General features: G+C 30.2%; 1 protein-coding gene across 1 annotated transcript in view; it reads right to left on the reverse strand.

Moving 5' to 3' along the window:
- Window positions 1–423: 423 nt before the first annotated feature.
- Window positions 424–17,118, reverse strand: part of LOC107449413 (uncharacterized) — a 38,560-nt gene continuing 21,865 nt past the window's right edge. The window contains exons 3-5 of the mRNA XM_016064933.4: window positions 5,022–5,162; window positions 2,122–2,283; window positions 424–2,017 (exon numbers count right to left, since the gene is read on the reverse strand). Of these exons, the coding sequence (XP_015920419.1) occupies window positions 1,272–2,017; window positions 2,122–2,283; window positions 5,022–5,162 (1,049 nt within the window). The 3' untranslated portion in view covers window positions 424–1,271. The remainder of the gene's footprint in view (window positions 2,018–2,121; window positions 2,284–5,021; window positions 5,163–17,118) is intronic.

A 17,118-nucleotide genomic window follows, 5' to 3' on the forward strand; every position in this document is an offset into this window, starting at 1 on the left:
CTTAATCACTGCTGGGAAAAGCAGAAGTGAGATTATCGAACCCCATTTGATTGCCGGAGAAAACAGCGAGAAGTTAGGAGGAGATTTTAAGAAGCACCTTCGAGTTTCATCAGGCAATCAAACTCATTTTGAAGTACATCAACCCACTTTCATCACTAATGTTTCATTAATTTCCATAGCTTTTTTGTCTCTTTCTTGCTTTATTTATTAATCAGAGAACTATAATGTACAATTTTTACTGTGTATTTGACATTGACAAGGATTCTAAAATTATGCATTAAGTGGAGTGATTACGTAATACCCAATTTCCTAAGCATAATAGTATTTATGCTTAGAAACAAATTAAGTCCTATGAATGAAACATGCATTTTGCAAAAAAAAAAAAAAAAAAAAAAAAAAAAAAAAAAAAAAAAAAAGAGACGGTTTCACTATCAAATAGTAATGTTTATTTTATATATAGATATATATATATTTACTTTTTACAAAATAACAATGACGATAATTTCCGAAACATTATTCAATCATTTTGTCACCTTTTATACAAATATATATAATCAACTATACAGCAAAAAAATCAAAACAGATCAACAACTACGTAAAAATGAAAAGCAATAAAAATTTGTTGATCAGCATTACGTATTATCATTGTCTTAAAACAAAATTGCACATATATGTCTTTCTTATTATATTTTAATGAGAAAAAAAAGTAAATTCAAAGGTTCAGTCAGGAATCAAGGAAAGCAATTATTTGAAAAAGGCTTTTAAAGCAAAGTAAGTCAACAATACATATCCATATACCCTGCCTTAATTTTTTTGGGAACATTTTCAGCGCCATAAAAAATATTATAATTGTAGAAAATTAAAAACTTTTTTTTTATTTTAAGAATACATATGGAACTAAAGCATTAGCACCCAGATGTCATATATTAGCACTAAGACAATGAATAACTCTCCATTTTGTACAATGAATACAAAAAAGTTCATCTATTTATAATTCATTTCATGATATTTTGAAGATGATAATCATAATCTTATGCCTAATAAAACGTATATCACATTATTTGCCACAGTTTATATTCTGCATATTATATGAAATATTACATAATCACTATATACAAGCAGCATGAAGTTTCCATCCTGCATAAAGCTCGATAACTATTTTAAATATTTTTTTGACTATCAGCTGAAATTATCATAAACAATTCTTCAAGACCATTAAAGTTTTTGCCAGTTAAATGAAGCATCTTACATGAAAACAGCTAAGGAACAATTCAGTATGGCCTCCATAGACCTGTTTCGGATTGTCCGTGGCCGTTTGTGGTGGAACCATAAATAGTTCTACCATTGGATGGCGTGGAACATGATGTTTGAGTTTGGTGAGTTGGCGAACTTGGCTGACTGGTGCCAACTGGCGATAAAAGATTGTTGACGGAAGATGGTGAACTTCCATTAACACTTGCAACACTACCCGTAGAACTTTCTCGAGAGCTGGTATGCAAAGTTTCTTCTTCGTTTCTAATAGAAGGTTCTGGAGATCTTAATAGATCTGAGTTACTGTTACCCAGCAAATGAATTGAGGTATGTAGCTGATTATGAGCAATGCTGTTGTAAAGCTGAGGATACATTAGTGAATGTGGTACTACAGGTGGATTCAAATACATTCCAGCAGCACCAGGAGCATTGCAACCGTTACCATTGTAGTAAGGATGAGACGATAGCAAACCATAACTGCTGTGGTTTACTGGCAGGTAAGGAGGACTACCTGCATTTCCTGCCAAGAGTGCGACAGGATTATTGGATTGCTGTGCTGGATTGGTGACAGAATTGAGACCTTGGCGTAGCTCTGTAAGTCGATCTGACAGTCGAAGATCTGCATTTGCTGCTGCGGCAGCTATAGCATTATTGTACCTGGACATCAAGAGTGGGTCCGTTTTTAGCGCTAAACTTCCAGAGTGATCGCTAAGACTCGGAAAGGAGGAACTTGTGTTCGTTAAGCCTGTGGTAGGATCACCAAGACCTATAAGAAATTAATTTGTTATGGACAAGGCTGTAAATTGCATTTCTATGGTCAAATTTGAACTTGAAAATAAACATTCTACATTGAATACATCAGAAGCTTACCAGCAAGAGGTAATGTAGAGGAACATGAATCTTGAGATGTTGGAGAAACAGCGAGAGTGACATCCAAATTATACGGTGGAAAACCTGCTCCTTGAAGACTTGACGTTGAAGCTAAAAATGGGTATGGGTGACCCCAATGACCATCAGAGAGATACATAGAATCTATTTTAAAAAAAAGAAAAAAATTGACTCTTAACCATAGGTTTTTTAAAAATTTCAAAAAAAGTTATTCTTTACTTATTATATTTTGACATAAACTTAAAATCGTTGAAGAAGGTACTTATTAATTGTATTTCGAAAAGATGTGTAATATAAAATTCATAGAAACTGCATTTTTTACTTCAAAATTCATTCAGCAAACTCTACCATAAAATTAGGGAAAGAAAAGAAAACGGATAATATTTAATCAGATGAATTTTAACTATGATAATTCTTTTCAAAAAGTAACAGCTAAGCTAAGGACTTAGAGATTCATAGTATTCTCTTATATTTTGTTGTTAGAATAAAAAAACAAAAATACACAATAGGCATAGAAATAGTTTGTACAGTACTGTAAAAACAGAGAAATACATGAAGCATAATATTATAATAATATGTTATAGGAAAAACATCGATTTGGAAACATTCAATGAAGTAAAATAAAAAGCTGGAGCAGATTGAATAAAATATATTTTTTTATAAACTCAAAGTGTAGTTATGAAGTAACACACTTGTTTACTTAATGAAGGTATTCACTACCACTTTCTGTTGCCAACATGACTATGCTTAGATTATAATATTGTAAAAATTGGAATTCTTTTTTTCCTTTATTTATAACAGTAAGACCAAACCATCGATAGAAAATTATTAAGAATGCAACAAAGAAAATTCTTAAATAATATTTTCAGTTATAAAGCAAGCAAAACTTCTTTAAAGTCTTAACAAATTGAAAAATCCAGACAAGATATTTTTAGAAGAAAATAGCAGCTTTAAAATGATAAAGAAAAGCAATTCAGGAAAAATGGGAAGAAATCTTTTGTTTTTCCTCTTTACAAAACTGAATGTACGAAAAATACGAAATAAAAGTCATTTGAAAGAAGAAAAGAAAACCGTGAAAGATGATTGTTTTGCCAATATTCCCTCCTTAAGAATACTACTTAAGCGAGAGTGCAGCGGTACTTCTACTTTTGTGGTTAACCGTCCAGTGATAAATATCCACTCCTTACAACCACGGAACCATCCCATTTTCCTTGCCCTTTCGTGTAATGTTTTCTTATTTCTTTTTTTTTTTCTGCAACCTTCATCTGAAACAAAAACTGCAAAAACTTTTGTGCACAGGCAACAGGGAGGGTGCAGGCTTGCCAGTAAGTATCGTCTCCTGGTTGGTATGCCATAAAGGTGTAATTGGCATCTGCCGTTACAGGCCATTTGTTTCTGGACCTTCTGTCCTCTTCTTCTTCATTACATTCGCCATTTATTCTTGGAGGCTGTGTTCTTCTTCTTTGCTCCTTCTTCTTTTATTCCTCGTATTTATTTCCTTCCTTGCTTGATAGTGCAGGTACACATCGGCTCGGTTGACGAAATGACTTTTACGAGTTTTCGGGAGAAGATTCATTTTTGTTTCTGTTGTTTTATTTATAAGGAAAACAAAATATATTGTGTGTAGCTGCGGCGCAAAAATCAATGAGGATTCAGTAGATCAAGTTAAGTGACGCGAATTAGAGCTTTTAGGACTCTTTCTGTTTAAACTTGAATATGTTGCATTGCTCTTTTTGAGAAATAGAAGACTAGGGTTAATTTTGAATAACAATTTGAATCAAAAAATTAAGAAGTGAATGGTTTATTTCGTTGATATGATTACAATTTTTAATTATCTATAGCATTTAAACCAAAGACTAAACCTCTCAACGCCTTATTACCTTTTTTCAAAAAAGACAAAATCACTTGAGAAATCAAAGTGAGTGACAACCTTAGGGAAAAACACGAAGAAAAAAAACGAAATAAAGGGCCTACTAATATCAATGTTAAACAATTTACTTGGAAAATAATATATATTGTGTCTAGTTACGGGACAAAAATTAATGAAGGTTAGAGAGATTAATTAAGAGACACAAACTAGAGTTCAAACCAAGTTGCGTTACTGAATAAGTAATTCTCTGTTTGAGAGATGGATAACTGAAACTATTATTGAATAACAATTTGAATGAAAATTTAAAAGAGATGGAAATGAGAAAATTAAATGTGGTGTGTGTTGAAATGTGGTTAATCGAGACACTTTCGAGTTTTCTCAGGCAATAAAACTAGCTTTTATGTTTTCAATCCCGCTGTCCTTAGTAGTGATTCTTATCATGACATTTCTATAAGTTTGTTATTGCTGCATGCTTAAATAGTATTTGCAACTCCTGATGTATTTACTTTTTCAACTTCCTTTTTATCAAGGATTCTGAAAATCAACAGTAGGAGTGATCTTACAGAATAGTCTATTCTAGAATAAGATTGGTAATTTTTTCATAATACATACATGGCATTAAAATGGCATTGTTTAAATTTGATTTTTTTACAAAATATGTGATAATAAGAACTGTAATTTTCAAAACCAGAGTTTCCAGTCACCAAATGAACGGAAACACTACCATCTGAATGGTTTAAATACCATATATTTTGGTTTTATTAACCAAAATTATGGTTTATTTTTCTACCAGAAATGGGATCACGGTTCAGTACAGTAATTTTACCAGAATTTTTTTCTTCGTGTCTGGACTATCATTAATTGCTAAGATTATTATATTTTAAATGGGTAATTTGATAATTTTTCAAACATTTTTTCTTTTTAAAAATATGCAACAGAATTATACATAATTTCGGAAGTGAAACTTATTTTCACATATATCGTAAAACCAAGAAAAAAGAATCCAACTGACCTCTGCGTTGAAAGTCTAGTTGCCAGTGTTCGCTCTTTCTTCTAATGCTATCCCATTCACGCAAATCATGAAAGCGTGGATCCAAATAGGGTGGCCGATGACCGAACGCTGTAGCGAACGCCCTTAGCTGTTGCTGTTGCCCTACAAAAGAAAAGAAAGCAAACGTCATTACAATAACATAAAACCACCATTCATGAAAATATACGAGGAAAAAATACAATCCATGTTTATTATTATTTTAATTGGTATTATTATTATTATTAAATTTTAATAAGATATTTAAGTACGTAACTATAGATCTGGAAAACTTTCAGAAAAAGGCATGCATCTTTAACCCTTTGATGCAAATGGGACACCGGTGTTCCTTTTATATTTCTCTTCAGATGCTTTTATTACAAGTAAAAATATATTTTGGTGCTTTTTAATTATTGAGAAACAATCTAATAGTTACTTGAAAAAGTCTGTTAGATTATCGGAATTATATTTGTACTAAAATAGAAAAAAATTTGTTTGGAAGTAAACCATGTTTGGAAGATTTTACCTTTCATGCAGAAAAAGACGCCGACCATATAACCAAAAATTATTAAATTGCAAAATATGATATTTTTCACTTGTTTTGACCAAAATTAATACAAAATTACGAGAAAAAAAGTATGAAAAATAGGCTTAATAAAAATTCTATGTCAAAGTCTTTAAACATCTAAGTTTAAGAAAAATAGGATTACATTGTTTTGATATTCTATGTAATTCTTTTCATTCTCATAACATTAAATGAAAGTATGTATAACTATATATAAGTACAGTATTCTGAAATTTTGTTAATAGGTAAGGTTTTCATATAAAGCTTAGAACGCATTCCAATCAGAAGCTAAATGTCTTTAAATATAATTCAATATTTAAAAAAGGAAGAATTACTCACGAGTCTCTAGTTACCTTAATACTACAGTATATATTAATCGGCCCTTAAACGCGTAACCTAACCATTCGTACCAAATTTTAAAGTATTTTTATTATAAAATGCGAACAATACTTAGTATATATATTTCAAATCGTAAACTGCATTATTTTCTAACTATCAAGATTTAAAAAAAAATTATAATAATAAAATAAGCAAATAAAATGAGTAATGATCTCTTGAATACTTGTGTTACGGATGCACTAAGTTCAGACCAACGTTATGAAATACCATTCTAAAAAAATTATTAAAATATTGTTCGAAAGTAATTCAAAAATCATGATTAGTAGTTATTCTTTATGCTTAACTTAATATTTTATGCCTCTAAGTGTGTGCGACTTAGCCAGAAGGGTTGAAAACAGTGGCGTTGTTGTTGAAGCAAAACATATTTCCAAGTTATGGAATCTAATTTTAAAGAAAGATAATTGTACTATTAAACATAAGAAAACAAGTTCATTTACTGAAAAGTTCTGAAGTATAAAACAAAAGCTTAAAAGCGAAATAAATTTTTAACTATTTATTAACCTATAAAGTGTTCTGTAATGAACACCCTTAATATGAACCCAATCTTCTTTCCAAAAGCGTTTTTAAATTTTAACAGCTTAAATATTAACTTGCCACTCTTAATGTGTGCATTTTTTAACTTCCTTTTTTTGCAAGATTTCCTGATATATATACAAAGGGCAGTGATTATGGAACATCCTATATGCTGTAGGAAAGAGCTTAAACAAAATTTTCCGAAATATTGCCGCAACTACTTGACAGGTTAAAGAATAGTAGAGTACTTTTATACCTTCACAAATACCGAAGCTTACATAGCAGAACTTCAAACCACGAAATTTACCTAATAAAGATCTTCTCTTAAGTCGCCAACATTTGCCTTATGAATTCACCGAAGGAAATTCACGAAAGCTTTCATCCACAAATGGTGTTAGTCAGCATCGTAATTTAACATCCATCCATAATTGCCTTTCGGCTCTTATTTAGATCCAGTAATTTTATCTCTTTCATAATAATCTAGAAATATATACTAAAGGCAGTGATTTAAGAACACCTTGTGTTCTGTAAGTAAGAACATAAACAAAACTTCCCGAAAAATTAAAGCAACTACGCCACCGGTTAAAAAGAATAGTAGAGTACTTTTATACCTTAACAAATACCGAAGCTTACATAGCAAAACTTCAAACCACAAAATTCACCTAATAAGGATCTATCTCTAAAGCCGCCAACATTTGCTTTATGAATTCACAGAAGGAAATTCTCGTGAGCTTTCATCCACAGACTGTATTAGTCAGTATCGTAATTTAATAATCATCCATAATTGCCCTTTGGCTGTTATTTAGATCCAGTAATTTCATAACAATCTAGAAATATATTCTAAAAGCAGTGATTAAGAAACACCTTGCGTTCTGTAAGTAAGAGCTTAAGCAAAACTTCCCGAAAAATTGAAACCAACTACGCCACCGGTTAAAGAATAGTAGAGTACTTTTATACCTTAACAAATACCGAAGCTTACATAGCAAAACTTCAAACCACAAAATTCACCTAATAAGGATCTTCTCTAAAGCCGCCAACATTTGCTTTATGAATTCACCAAAGGAAATTCTCGAGAGCTTTCATCCTCAAACGGTACTAGTCAGCATAGTAATTTAATAACCATCCATAATAGCCCTTTTGGCTCTAATTTAGTTTACACAATGACCCAAATGGAAATATCTCTCTTTCATCAATACACTGTTTGACTCTCATTTCTAAATCAGAAACGAAGATGGAATAAAAATCCCCCCTCCTCCTCCTTTATTCCATTTTCCTGAATGATAACCCCATACCCTACTTCTCCTGATATATCCTGATTAGCGGTTTTAAATGATTTAAATATTCACCGTCGGTATTGTTTACAATAAAGATGGCATCGTGTGTTCGTCTTCCCCGGAGAAAGACCCCTCTACGTTATATTCTTATTGATCTGCGGTGATGCATTCAATAAGGGGGGAATGAAATGAGGGGGTGTCACAGATGAATGGATGTCCCTTTGCGGATCAGGGGCAAAGGAGGGCATAGGGTAAATTCAATAGAGGATGACTCATGTCTGAGAGGGAATCCACCATAGTTCATTCAAACCAATCTGATTCCTTTATGAAAGGAGGAATGGGTGCCATTGTTGGTTATGCCAGAACACTATTATGGTTTGAAGTCGGTGGGCGCTATAGGGTGCAGCAGAAGAGAGTTTGTTTGGAAAAGTTCTTTGTGGAAGTTATTGTGAAAACTAGAAGAATGAGATCTCTGCAGTTTAAAATATTTTCTGGAACAGTTCATATTTATATTTATTGACTATTTTGTGGAATAATATAAGAATACCAGACGTCATTTATATTTGAGTATGATTATGATTTATGCTTCAGACTTCTGTAGAATGCTTCCTGTTTAGTTTCAAAAATCGAATTTTTTTTAAAGACATGTCAGAATACGAATTTTAAACACCGCTTGTTTCCTTTCATCCTGTAATGTTTTCCTTTAAAAAAAATAATTATTATAAATCAGATGTGGAATTTGATTTAATACTATAAAACTTGATTTAATGTTACTGTAAACATTCATGTAACTCATTAACTGCAAATTATGAACACGCTTTTTTCCATAGTTTCTTTATTTACATAAAAAAATTAGTGTGTCTTTACAGAAAAATTCTTATAGATTAATTAAAATGTAGATAGGTGATTATTTAGCACTTACACGCAATCGTTAAAAATGGGAAAATTTTACGGTATTATATCAAGTTCGATTCAAATTCGGAGCTGTATTTGGCAAATGTTAAATTATCTAGGATATAAAGTTTTAAATTCTGTAAAATTCAATTTTCAAAAAGTAGTTTAAATATCTATAAAATTAATATTTCATTTGAATTTTTTCTTAACTATAAATAATTAGCTACTAGTTCCGCAACTACAAATTAAAAAAAGGCTTTTTTCCCATATTTTCTTGATTTACGTCAAGATAGCAGCTTAGTTAAACATAAATATTCTTATATATAAACTAAAATTTAGATGGGTGATAATTTCACATTTGCATGCAATCGATAAAGATGTTAAACTTTTACGGTATTATCTCGAGTTCAAAAAACTGACAAAAGTCGGAGTTGTATTTGACAAACGTTAAACTAACTAGGGTATAAAGTTTTAAATTCCGTAAAATTCATTTCTTAAAAAGTAATAATGTTTGAAATTAATCTTACAATTGAATTCTTTCTTAACTACAAAATAGCATGGCTTAGCATTTTTCTGGATTAATTAAAATTTAGAAGGGGGATTATTTAACATTTGTGTGCAATTGTTAAAGATATTAAAGTTTTAAAGTGTCTCTAGTCCCCAAACGGTTAATAGTTGAAGTTGTATTTGACAAATGTTAAACTATCAAGGTTTTAAAGCTTTAAATTCTATAAAAGGAAAACTCCTGAAAAATATTTTAAAAATATGTAAAATTAATCTTACATTTGAATTCTTTCTGGTGAGTAGTAGTTTAGTAGATTTTTGGATAGGTAGCTTAGGAATTGTTAAAAATATTCTGTTTCAAGGTTTTGTATAAATTTTGTTAACCTATTAATAAAAATTATTAACAAAGTTATCTTTCTATATCGTACTTGATTTTAGCAGTAAGAAGTGTCTTAAGACTCATTTATATATAATCTGTTCCTCAAGAAAATATGAAATCCACAACCTTTCGTAAAATACTGATATGTTTTAAACATCGCAACAATATTTAAAAAATATCGAATCTATACTTATCGGCAACTATAATATGGCACTCGCTATCAACAACAGTGAATACCGAATAAGATAATACAATTATTATCAATTATTAACGAATGTGTTATTATTTTAATAGTTGATAAATTTTATTTAGGTAACAAAAATATTGACCAATGCAAAAATAGTGCAAATTTGTCAAATTGAAAAAAATATCGCAATTTATCGAGATATATCGATATTTCCTTCCTGGTGATTAAATTCATACTATCATCCAGTTCTTCTTCTTTTTTTTTTTTGTTCTTTTTTTTTCCTTTAAAGTAACATTTTCGTTGCGAAAATTTATTTTTGTAGTTCCTGTTATTATATCTACAAGTAAAAGACAAGAATTTATTATGCTGTTTAATTTACATTTATTATATACTTATTCTATTTTTTAATAATTTAAAGTTATTTTTTGTTTATTCTAAAAAATTGTGCTTAGAAACAAATTATCATTTTCACTTTTGTGTGCTTAAAATGCAGCAAAATGTCTTATTACGAATTTTCAAAATAAATATTTTTCAGAATACGTCCGAAATTCACGCTATTGCTTTGCAAACCACTTAGAAAGAGACGGAGCGTTGCTGTGTCTGTAAAAGTGTTTCTCCTCTGCACTCTCTTTTCTCATCTTTCACATGGAGAAAGTCCTTTGTGTAATGCAGAAAAGCAAATGAATGGGCAGCTTTCAAAAGTGGGCAAATCCAAACACTGTTTTATAATCAATACTACTTCGTTTTATCTAATTTATTTTTGATTAAAACGTGCGTCCATACACTATTTATTCTGGGGCTCATTGAAGTATAACATCGTGAAAATTAAGGCATATTAATCTTAATTTCCTGATACTAAGGTTTGAACTTAAACGAAAATATGATTTAATTTAATACCTATTTAAGGTCGCAATAAGTTTGCACGATATCATGGTTTGGTGTTGAATCGTTTCTTCAGAGAGTGTAAGCATACTTTATGTGCGTCAAAGGTGATAATTAAAATATATATAAAAACTTACTCTTTGCAGCAAAGAAAAATTTTCGATTTTTATTTTTAATTGCTTATTATTACTAATCGAATAATTAAAAACTCAATAACCAATCAAAAAGTAAATGAAAAACCAATTTACTTGAAAAAAAAATTTTGAAATAGATTTGAAAATTGTCTACGCGTAAATGAATCAGAAAAGAATTTTAAATAATCAATTTCAAGAAACTGAAGCTGTAAAAATTTAAAAAATGATAATAATAAATAAATAAATAAGAGAAAAAAACTTCATTCGCTTCAAAAATATACAAATTGGAAATAGTAGTTGACATGTTTCAAGAGCTCAAAAACAGGCGCCCAATTTAAAGACTCGCCAGAAGTGAAAGAGAAGAAACAAAAGTAATTTGAAATATGAAACGTACATATTCCCGCCTGGCAACTCTTGAAAAAAAGAGCCTGTTTTTTGAGCGCTTGAAATGTGTCGACTATTACCAATTTGCATATTTTTGAAATGAATGAGGTCTTTAATCGATTAAGAGGGAAGAATTTATTTTGAAAGACGATTAAAAAAACTTGATTTATTGCAGTACCTTTCACTTTTGTAAAGGAAGATTGATAATAATTATTTGATAGGATTACACAAGCCACATAAAAGCTTACATATATTTTTTTCAGCTTTCATCCCTTGCTTTCAAATGTAATCTTTTATATGTAATTAGATATCCGTTATCATATCTATATTCATATTATACGTTATTTAATTCCTATTAAATTAACAAAGTATTTATTTTATAACAATAGAAGAACTTAAAGTAACATGATCGCTATTAGAAGCATTACGTATTTTCTAGCTTTTAACTTCCATTGTTTCGTAAATTAAATCATTTTTAATCATTCCTAATCCCTTCTTAAGTAAATAAGTCAGTTAAATAATTTTAATTCAATTTTATAAAGAGCGAATGTAAATATTTTTCTCAATCAATGTAACGACTAACCTTTTACTTCCAATACAAATGCATAACTAATTATTATTAATTCAACTTCACGACAACTTAACATCAGAATATATTTTTAACCTTTCTTTCTTCAACCACATTAGCATTAACGTATTTTAATTTCAAGCGAACATTTTGGCCTTAAATTTTCAGCCAAATTATTTTAATATTAACGTGAGATATCGCGAGATTGGCTGATTTGGCATTTTTTCGGCAATGTCCTTTTTCGATAATACGCCTCTATAGATCTCGAATGTACTGCAAAGTGTCGAACGAATAAATATTGTTGGTTTGGCTTTTCATTAGATTAGGAAATTTTCCTCCCATAGCCTGTCCATATTCATGTAATGCAAAATATATTATTTTACTTTAAATATGCCTGGGAAAATAATATTCATTTTAATTAACACTTAGAGATGTGCATCGAAGTAGAAGTTTTAAAGTCATTATGCTCCTGTTTTCATATACTGCTTTAATCAGAATATGAAATATTTTATCAGAATATGAATTATTTTATTTTATCAGAATATGAATTTGAGTAATTTTTTTAATTTCAACCACAATTAATAAAATTCCAGCAACTAGTCCTCTACTTCATTTTCCATTATAATGATAATAAACTATATTTTTTCAATGGTAATATTTTTACATACTACTGCTTCACATCTTGTTTTCAAATATAGATTTCTGGAATTTCCACTAGACAACTGAAACTTATTGCCAAGAGAGTAAGCATGGTTTTTTTCAACAAATATTCTCTCGTAAAAATTTTGACCATTATATCACTTTTAACGCTTCATTTCATTTTTTTTTTTAATCGAGCATCTGCAACACTTACTTATAATCACTTTTATTAATCAGCTTTTCCAAGTAACCATTTTTCATCAGAAAATTAATCGATATTTGCCGCATACGAAAATTGCAAACATGTACATATGCCTGAAATATCTTAGTACCATATACGAATACAAAAAATAATAATAATAATAATAATATTACATTCCCATTAATAAAAAAATTAAATTTAAACTTTCAATTTTCTTTCCGTCAAGGAAGCATCACCTTTATTACAATATTCCTCTCCTTTACAACAATTATTTGTATATTTTCTTGACATTTATTATAAAATAACTAGAATATAATTTTAAGAAAGGGCAATTTCATTTATATTTATAATCGCTGTATTATGAATATTTAAACGATAGTAAATAGCATTATACATTTATTCACACCATATGTAGTTGCACTATTTTATAAGTTTACATATTTACCTCTCTAGAAATGGACTATTAACACTAACACTTTTAACAATCATAACTAACAATAACATTTTTTAGAAAACTATGTTTGACTGTTGCTTCTACTATGTGAATAAAGTCAATAAATGAATTAAATCAGTCGAAAATGAACCCGTTGTTTTTTACTTCTAGAGTTTAACAATTAGATATGAAGGTTGAAAAAGCACACTACTATATAAGTTTATATATTACCTCTCTAGAAATTGACTAATAACAATAACACTTTCAACAATCTAAACTAACAATAACTTTTTTTAGAAAACTATCTTTGGCTGTTACTTCTAACTATGTGAATAAAATCACCGAATGAATTAAATCAATCGAAAATGAACCCGTTATTTTTTACTCCTAGAGATAACAATTAGATACGAAGATTGAAAAAGCAATATCATTTTTGAATGAATTATCCATAAAATATACTAAAAATCGTAACTTTCTACTCAAAGTATTAGATTTAAGATCCTAACTTAGAAAAATACACTCTATGTATCACTACTGAAAAACATTCAGTTGTATTTAAAACGACAAACAAACAAATAAATAAATAAAAGAAGAAACATTGGAACACTAACTCTAAGAAGGTCTATTAGAGACATAAGAAGGGAAAAAATGTATCCAGATACAAAAGAAAAGAATGGATAAGAGGAAAGGAAAACAGGGGAAAAAAATAGCCTTCAAAAGAATGTTGAAAGCGGTCCTATCCCTCCCTAAAGAAGTTTAAGAATGAAGAAGTTAAGAAAATCATTTCCGCTCCATGCTTCTGCCAATGCAGGCATGAGATGAAGAGAAGAAAAAGAAAGAAAAAGATGAAGAGAAAGAAGGAAAAAGTATTACTATAATATATCAAGGCCCCATGCCCCCATTGGATCTAAACCACCGTTCAAAAAACGAAAGCAAATAAATCCCCTAGTGACAGAAGATTATGGTTTTGTGGTGAACGGAAGAAAAAACAGAGGACTGGCCGCGGACGGTCCTATTTCTTTATTTTAGTCTTCTTTTTTTTTCTTCTTTTCTTGGAATTTCTTCTTTTACTAAAGCAGTATATTTTCAGATCTTATAGAGAAGCCATCAGCGTTATTCCTGCACCGCTACGGCGCAAAGCGTCTGCAAAGCTCTTTGGGAAAGGAACTATTTTTCTACTCCAGCCAAAGTTCTTAAGGATCACGTTATTTCAATCGTAGATGAAATGGACAGCAAGGCGAACGCCTGGTTAAGGAGATTTTGGCTTCATTTTCTCTTTTATTTTTTGTTTATATTTTGGTATCGAGCAATAACGATGTTTGTCTGAGGTGGGGGGGGGGGATAAAGCGATGGAAGAAGCAATTTCTTTACTGAAAACAAAAAGTATTTGATAAAAGTGTGTGGGTTTTTAAAGTGACAGAAATTGTGTCAAAATATTTATATTTGTTATGATTGATCTGCAATCGATTTACAATCATAAAGTAAAGCAGCTCGACCTCTTTAAGAAAAAAACTCATTCTTTTTTTCCTTATGTTTCATTTCTCTGGAGAAAATTTTTTTTTATTGTTTTTAGAAACAGCTAGGATGTTTTTAATTATTTTTAATCGGCTTTCGAAATTAAGCAAGTTTTTAAATGAAAAAAAAATTAATACAGTTTAACTTAGTGCTTCTTTTTTTTCGTAATGTTCTATTATTATCGAAATAAACTATTTGGAGATATGTTTGAACCTATTTTTCTATTTTGATTGATAAGTAATTCTCATTAACTAATGTTTTACAAGCAGCTAAGTCCATAATATAGAGTTTAGAGTCCTTGTTGAAACTATAACAGCAGTTCAATATTTTTTGGTAATCAAAATGATTTCCAAACTGAACTACGAGTAAAATGGGTATCTTTGAAGTTACGACATAAGTGAAAAATTAATTAAGCATAAAAACTCAAAATTTGAAGTAAAGCTATAGAAAGTAAAATTAAATAGATATATAAAGTAAAATAAAAGGTATAAAAAAAGCAAAAATTTAAAACTTATCAATTGAAATAAAAGGAACAAATTTAATCCTCATCGCCTAACATTTGTAAAATAATGTATAACTCAAAAATGTTGTGTTAATTCCGAGATTATAAACTGGTATATTGAATTAATACAAGTCAAGAGATTACGATCTGTTGAGTAAAATGAAAACGACTGTTTCTTTGTCTTCGAAGCTGGCATGGAACTATCTTGTCTTAAAACATTGCCATGGATCATTCTAGACCTTTGAAAACTGCACATTGTTTCATGAATTTCTGAAAATAAGTTCTTGATTTTGACAAAAATCATATAATCCAATGGCTTTTTGGGAGGAACCTATGAATAATTTTGTGAATGTCTGGAAAAAAAAGTCTTGTTTTTGAAAGAAAGAAAAATATGATTTTTTAAAGAGATTTAGTTTTAAAATTTTAAAATTATGAATTATAAACGTTAATGATTCCGTTTTTGCAATAAGATTTCGTTGAGGACGGTAACGATAACATACTTGACGTCTTTATTAAATGTCATGCTTTTCTGAAAATAAGCTCTTGATTTTGACAAATATCATATAATCCAATGGCTTTTTGGGAGAAACCTATGGACAATTTTAGCCCATTGTGCAGCTCTAGTGCGACATAAATTAACAGCAACAACTATGGACAATTTTGTGAATATCTGAAAAGAAAGTCCTGTTTTTGTGGGGAAAACAAAAAAAAAACATGATTTTTAAAGAGATTTAGTTTTAAAATTATGAATTATAAACGTCGTTGATTCCGTTTCTCCAATAAGATTTCGTTAAGGACGATAACGATAAAATATTTAGCGTATGATCTGCTATAACGATAAAATTTTTTGAAAAGGGTCCGTTTTAACGATACAAAACTTGTGAAGAACCCGTTAACGAACACTAAATATCTTCTAATATGATCTCTGGCTGTGCAATTAAAGTCTTTGCTTATGTAGTTTAAAAAGTTCTAGCTTAAATAACATTTTTTAAGTATTAGAATCTCAATCAAGAAGTCATGACGCGTTCAAAGAATGTCCATCTTGTTAAATTTCATTCAATTCCATTATTTGATTAGATAAGTATCTCAACTACATTAAATTGAGTTTAAAGTTAAGTGTTGTTTTGCTTTGAACTATGAAATAAATCAACTCGGATCACGAAGAAATGACGCAGGATTAAGAAAAAAACGATGCTTATAGTATAACTCTAACGGAACAGTTAACAAACAGTTAAGGTAGTGAATTGCACCGTTCTAGCACTTAAAATAGTAATAACGTTCCCCACTAACACGCCATCTGGATGCCTAAAATCAAAATCACATCACCAATACTTTCCCACAGAATAATTTTTTTTCATCCATAGAACACACACAAACAAAAAATCAAACAACCGCTCTTTTGCCGTCTAACAAAGGAGGGGGAAAAAAGTCTATAATTCCAGAAAGTATTGATTGCTTTCGCTCAACTTCCGGTCACTTTGGGTCCAGTGAGGTCAATAACTAAGTGGGGGAGTCTACTGCGTGTAAACGTACCGAATAATACGATGTGAGGGGAGGTTGTGGAAGAGGAGGAGGTTGATATCACCCTCTCCAGAGTTGCCACAATTGTTTCCACAGCGGCTGACCATCGCCATTTACTTGGTACCAGCCATCAGGTGGTTATGGGGCGCACCCCAACGCAACTGCCCCACGAGAATAGTTGATCGACGACGATCAGTGAGAGGCCATGGTAGAAAACTTATTGACAACATTCTCGGGTTAGTGAACAAATTGTGATTAGCTCTTCGAAGATTTGATTAAATGTAAAATATCAAACTATCCACGGACGTTTCGATCTTCGAATAAGGTTATAAAAACGGAAGATTTTGCTGTGTTGTATTTCTGAAGTTTTCATAAAATTGACACCAAAAATGTCTTTTTTCTCTCCTGTAAGAATCGTTTATGAAAATTTTCCATTTTTAATTTATCCCTCGAATTTTCCCACGAATCAAAATAACTATAGGGGATGGACTTATACGTTAGCTAACGAGTCAAATCCTTACTGGGGAAGAATCGCTGTTCAAAATTATAATAATGGGTATGAAAAATCCTTATTGAAGCTATGAAAA

This window comes from Parasteatoda tepidariorum, chromosome 1, assembly GCF_982258835.1.
Source record: "Parasteatoda tepidariorum strain Cologne lab strain chromosome 1, Ptep-v5.0, whole genome shotgun sequence".
NCBI lineage: Eukaryota > Metazoa > Arthropoda > Arachnida > Araneae > Theridiidae > Parasteatoda > Parasteatoda tepidariorum.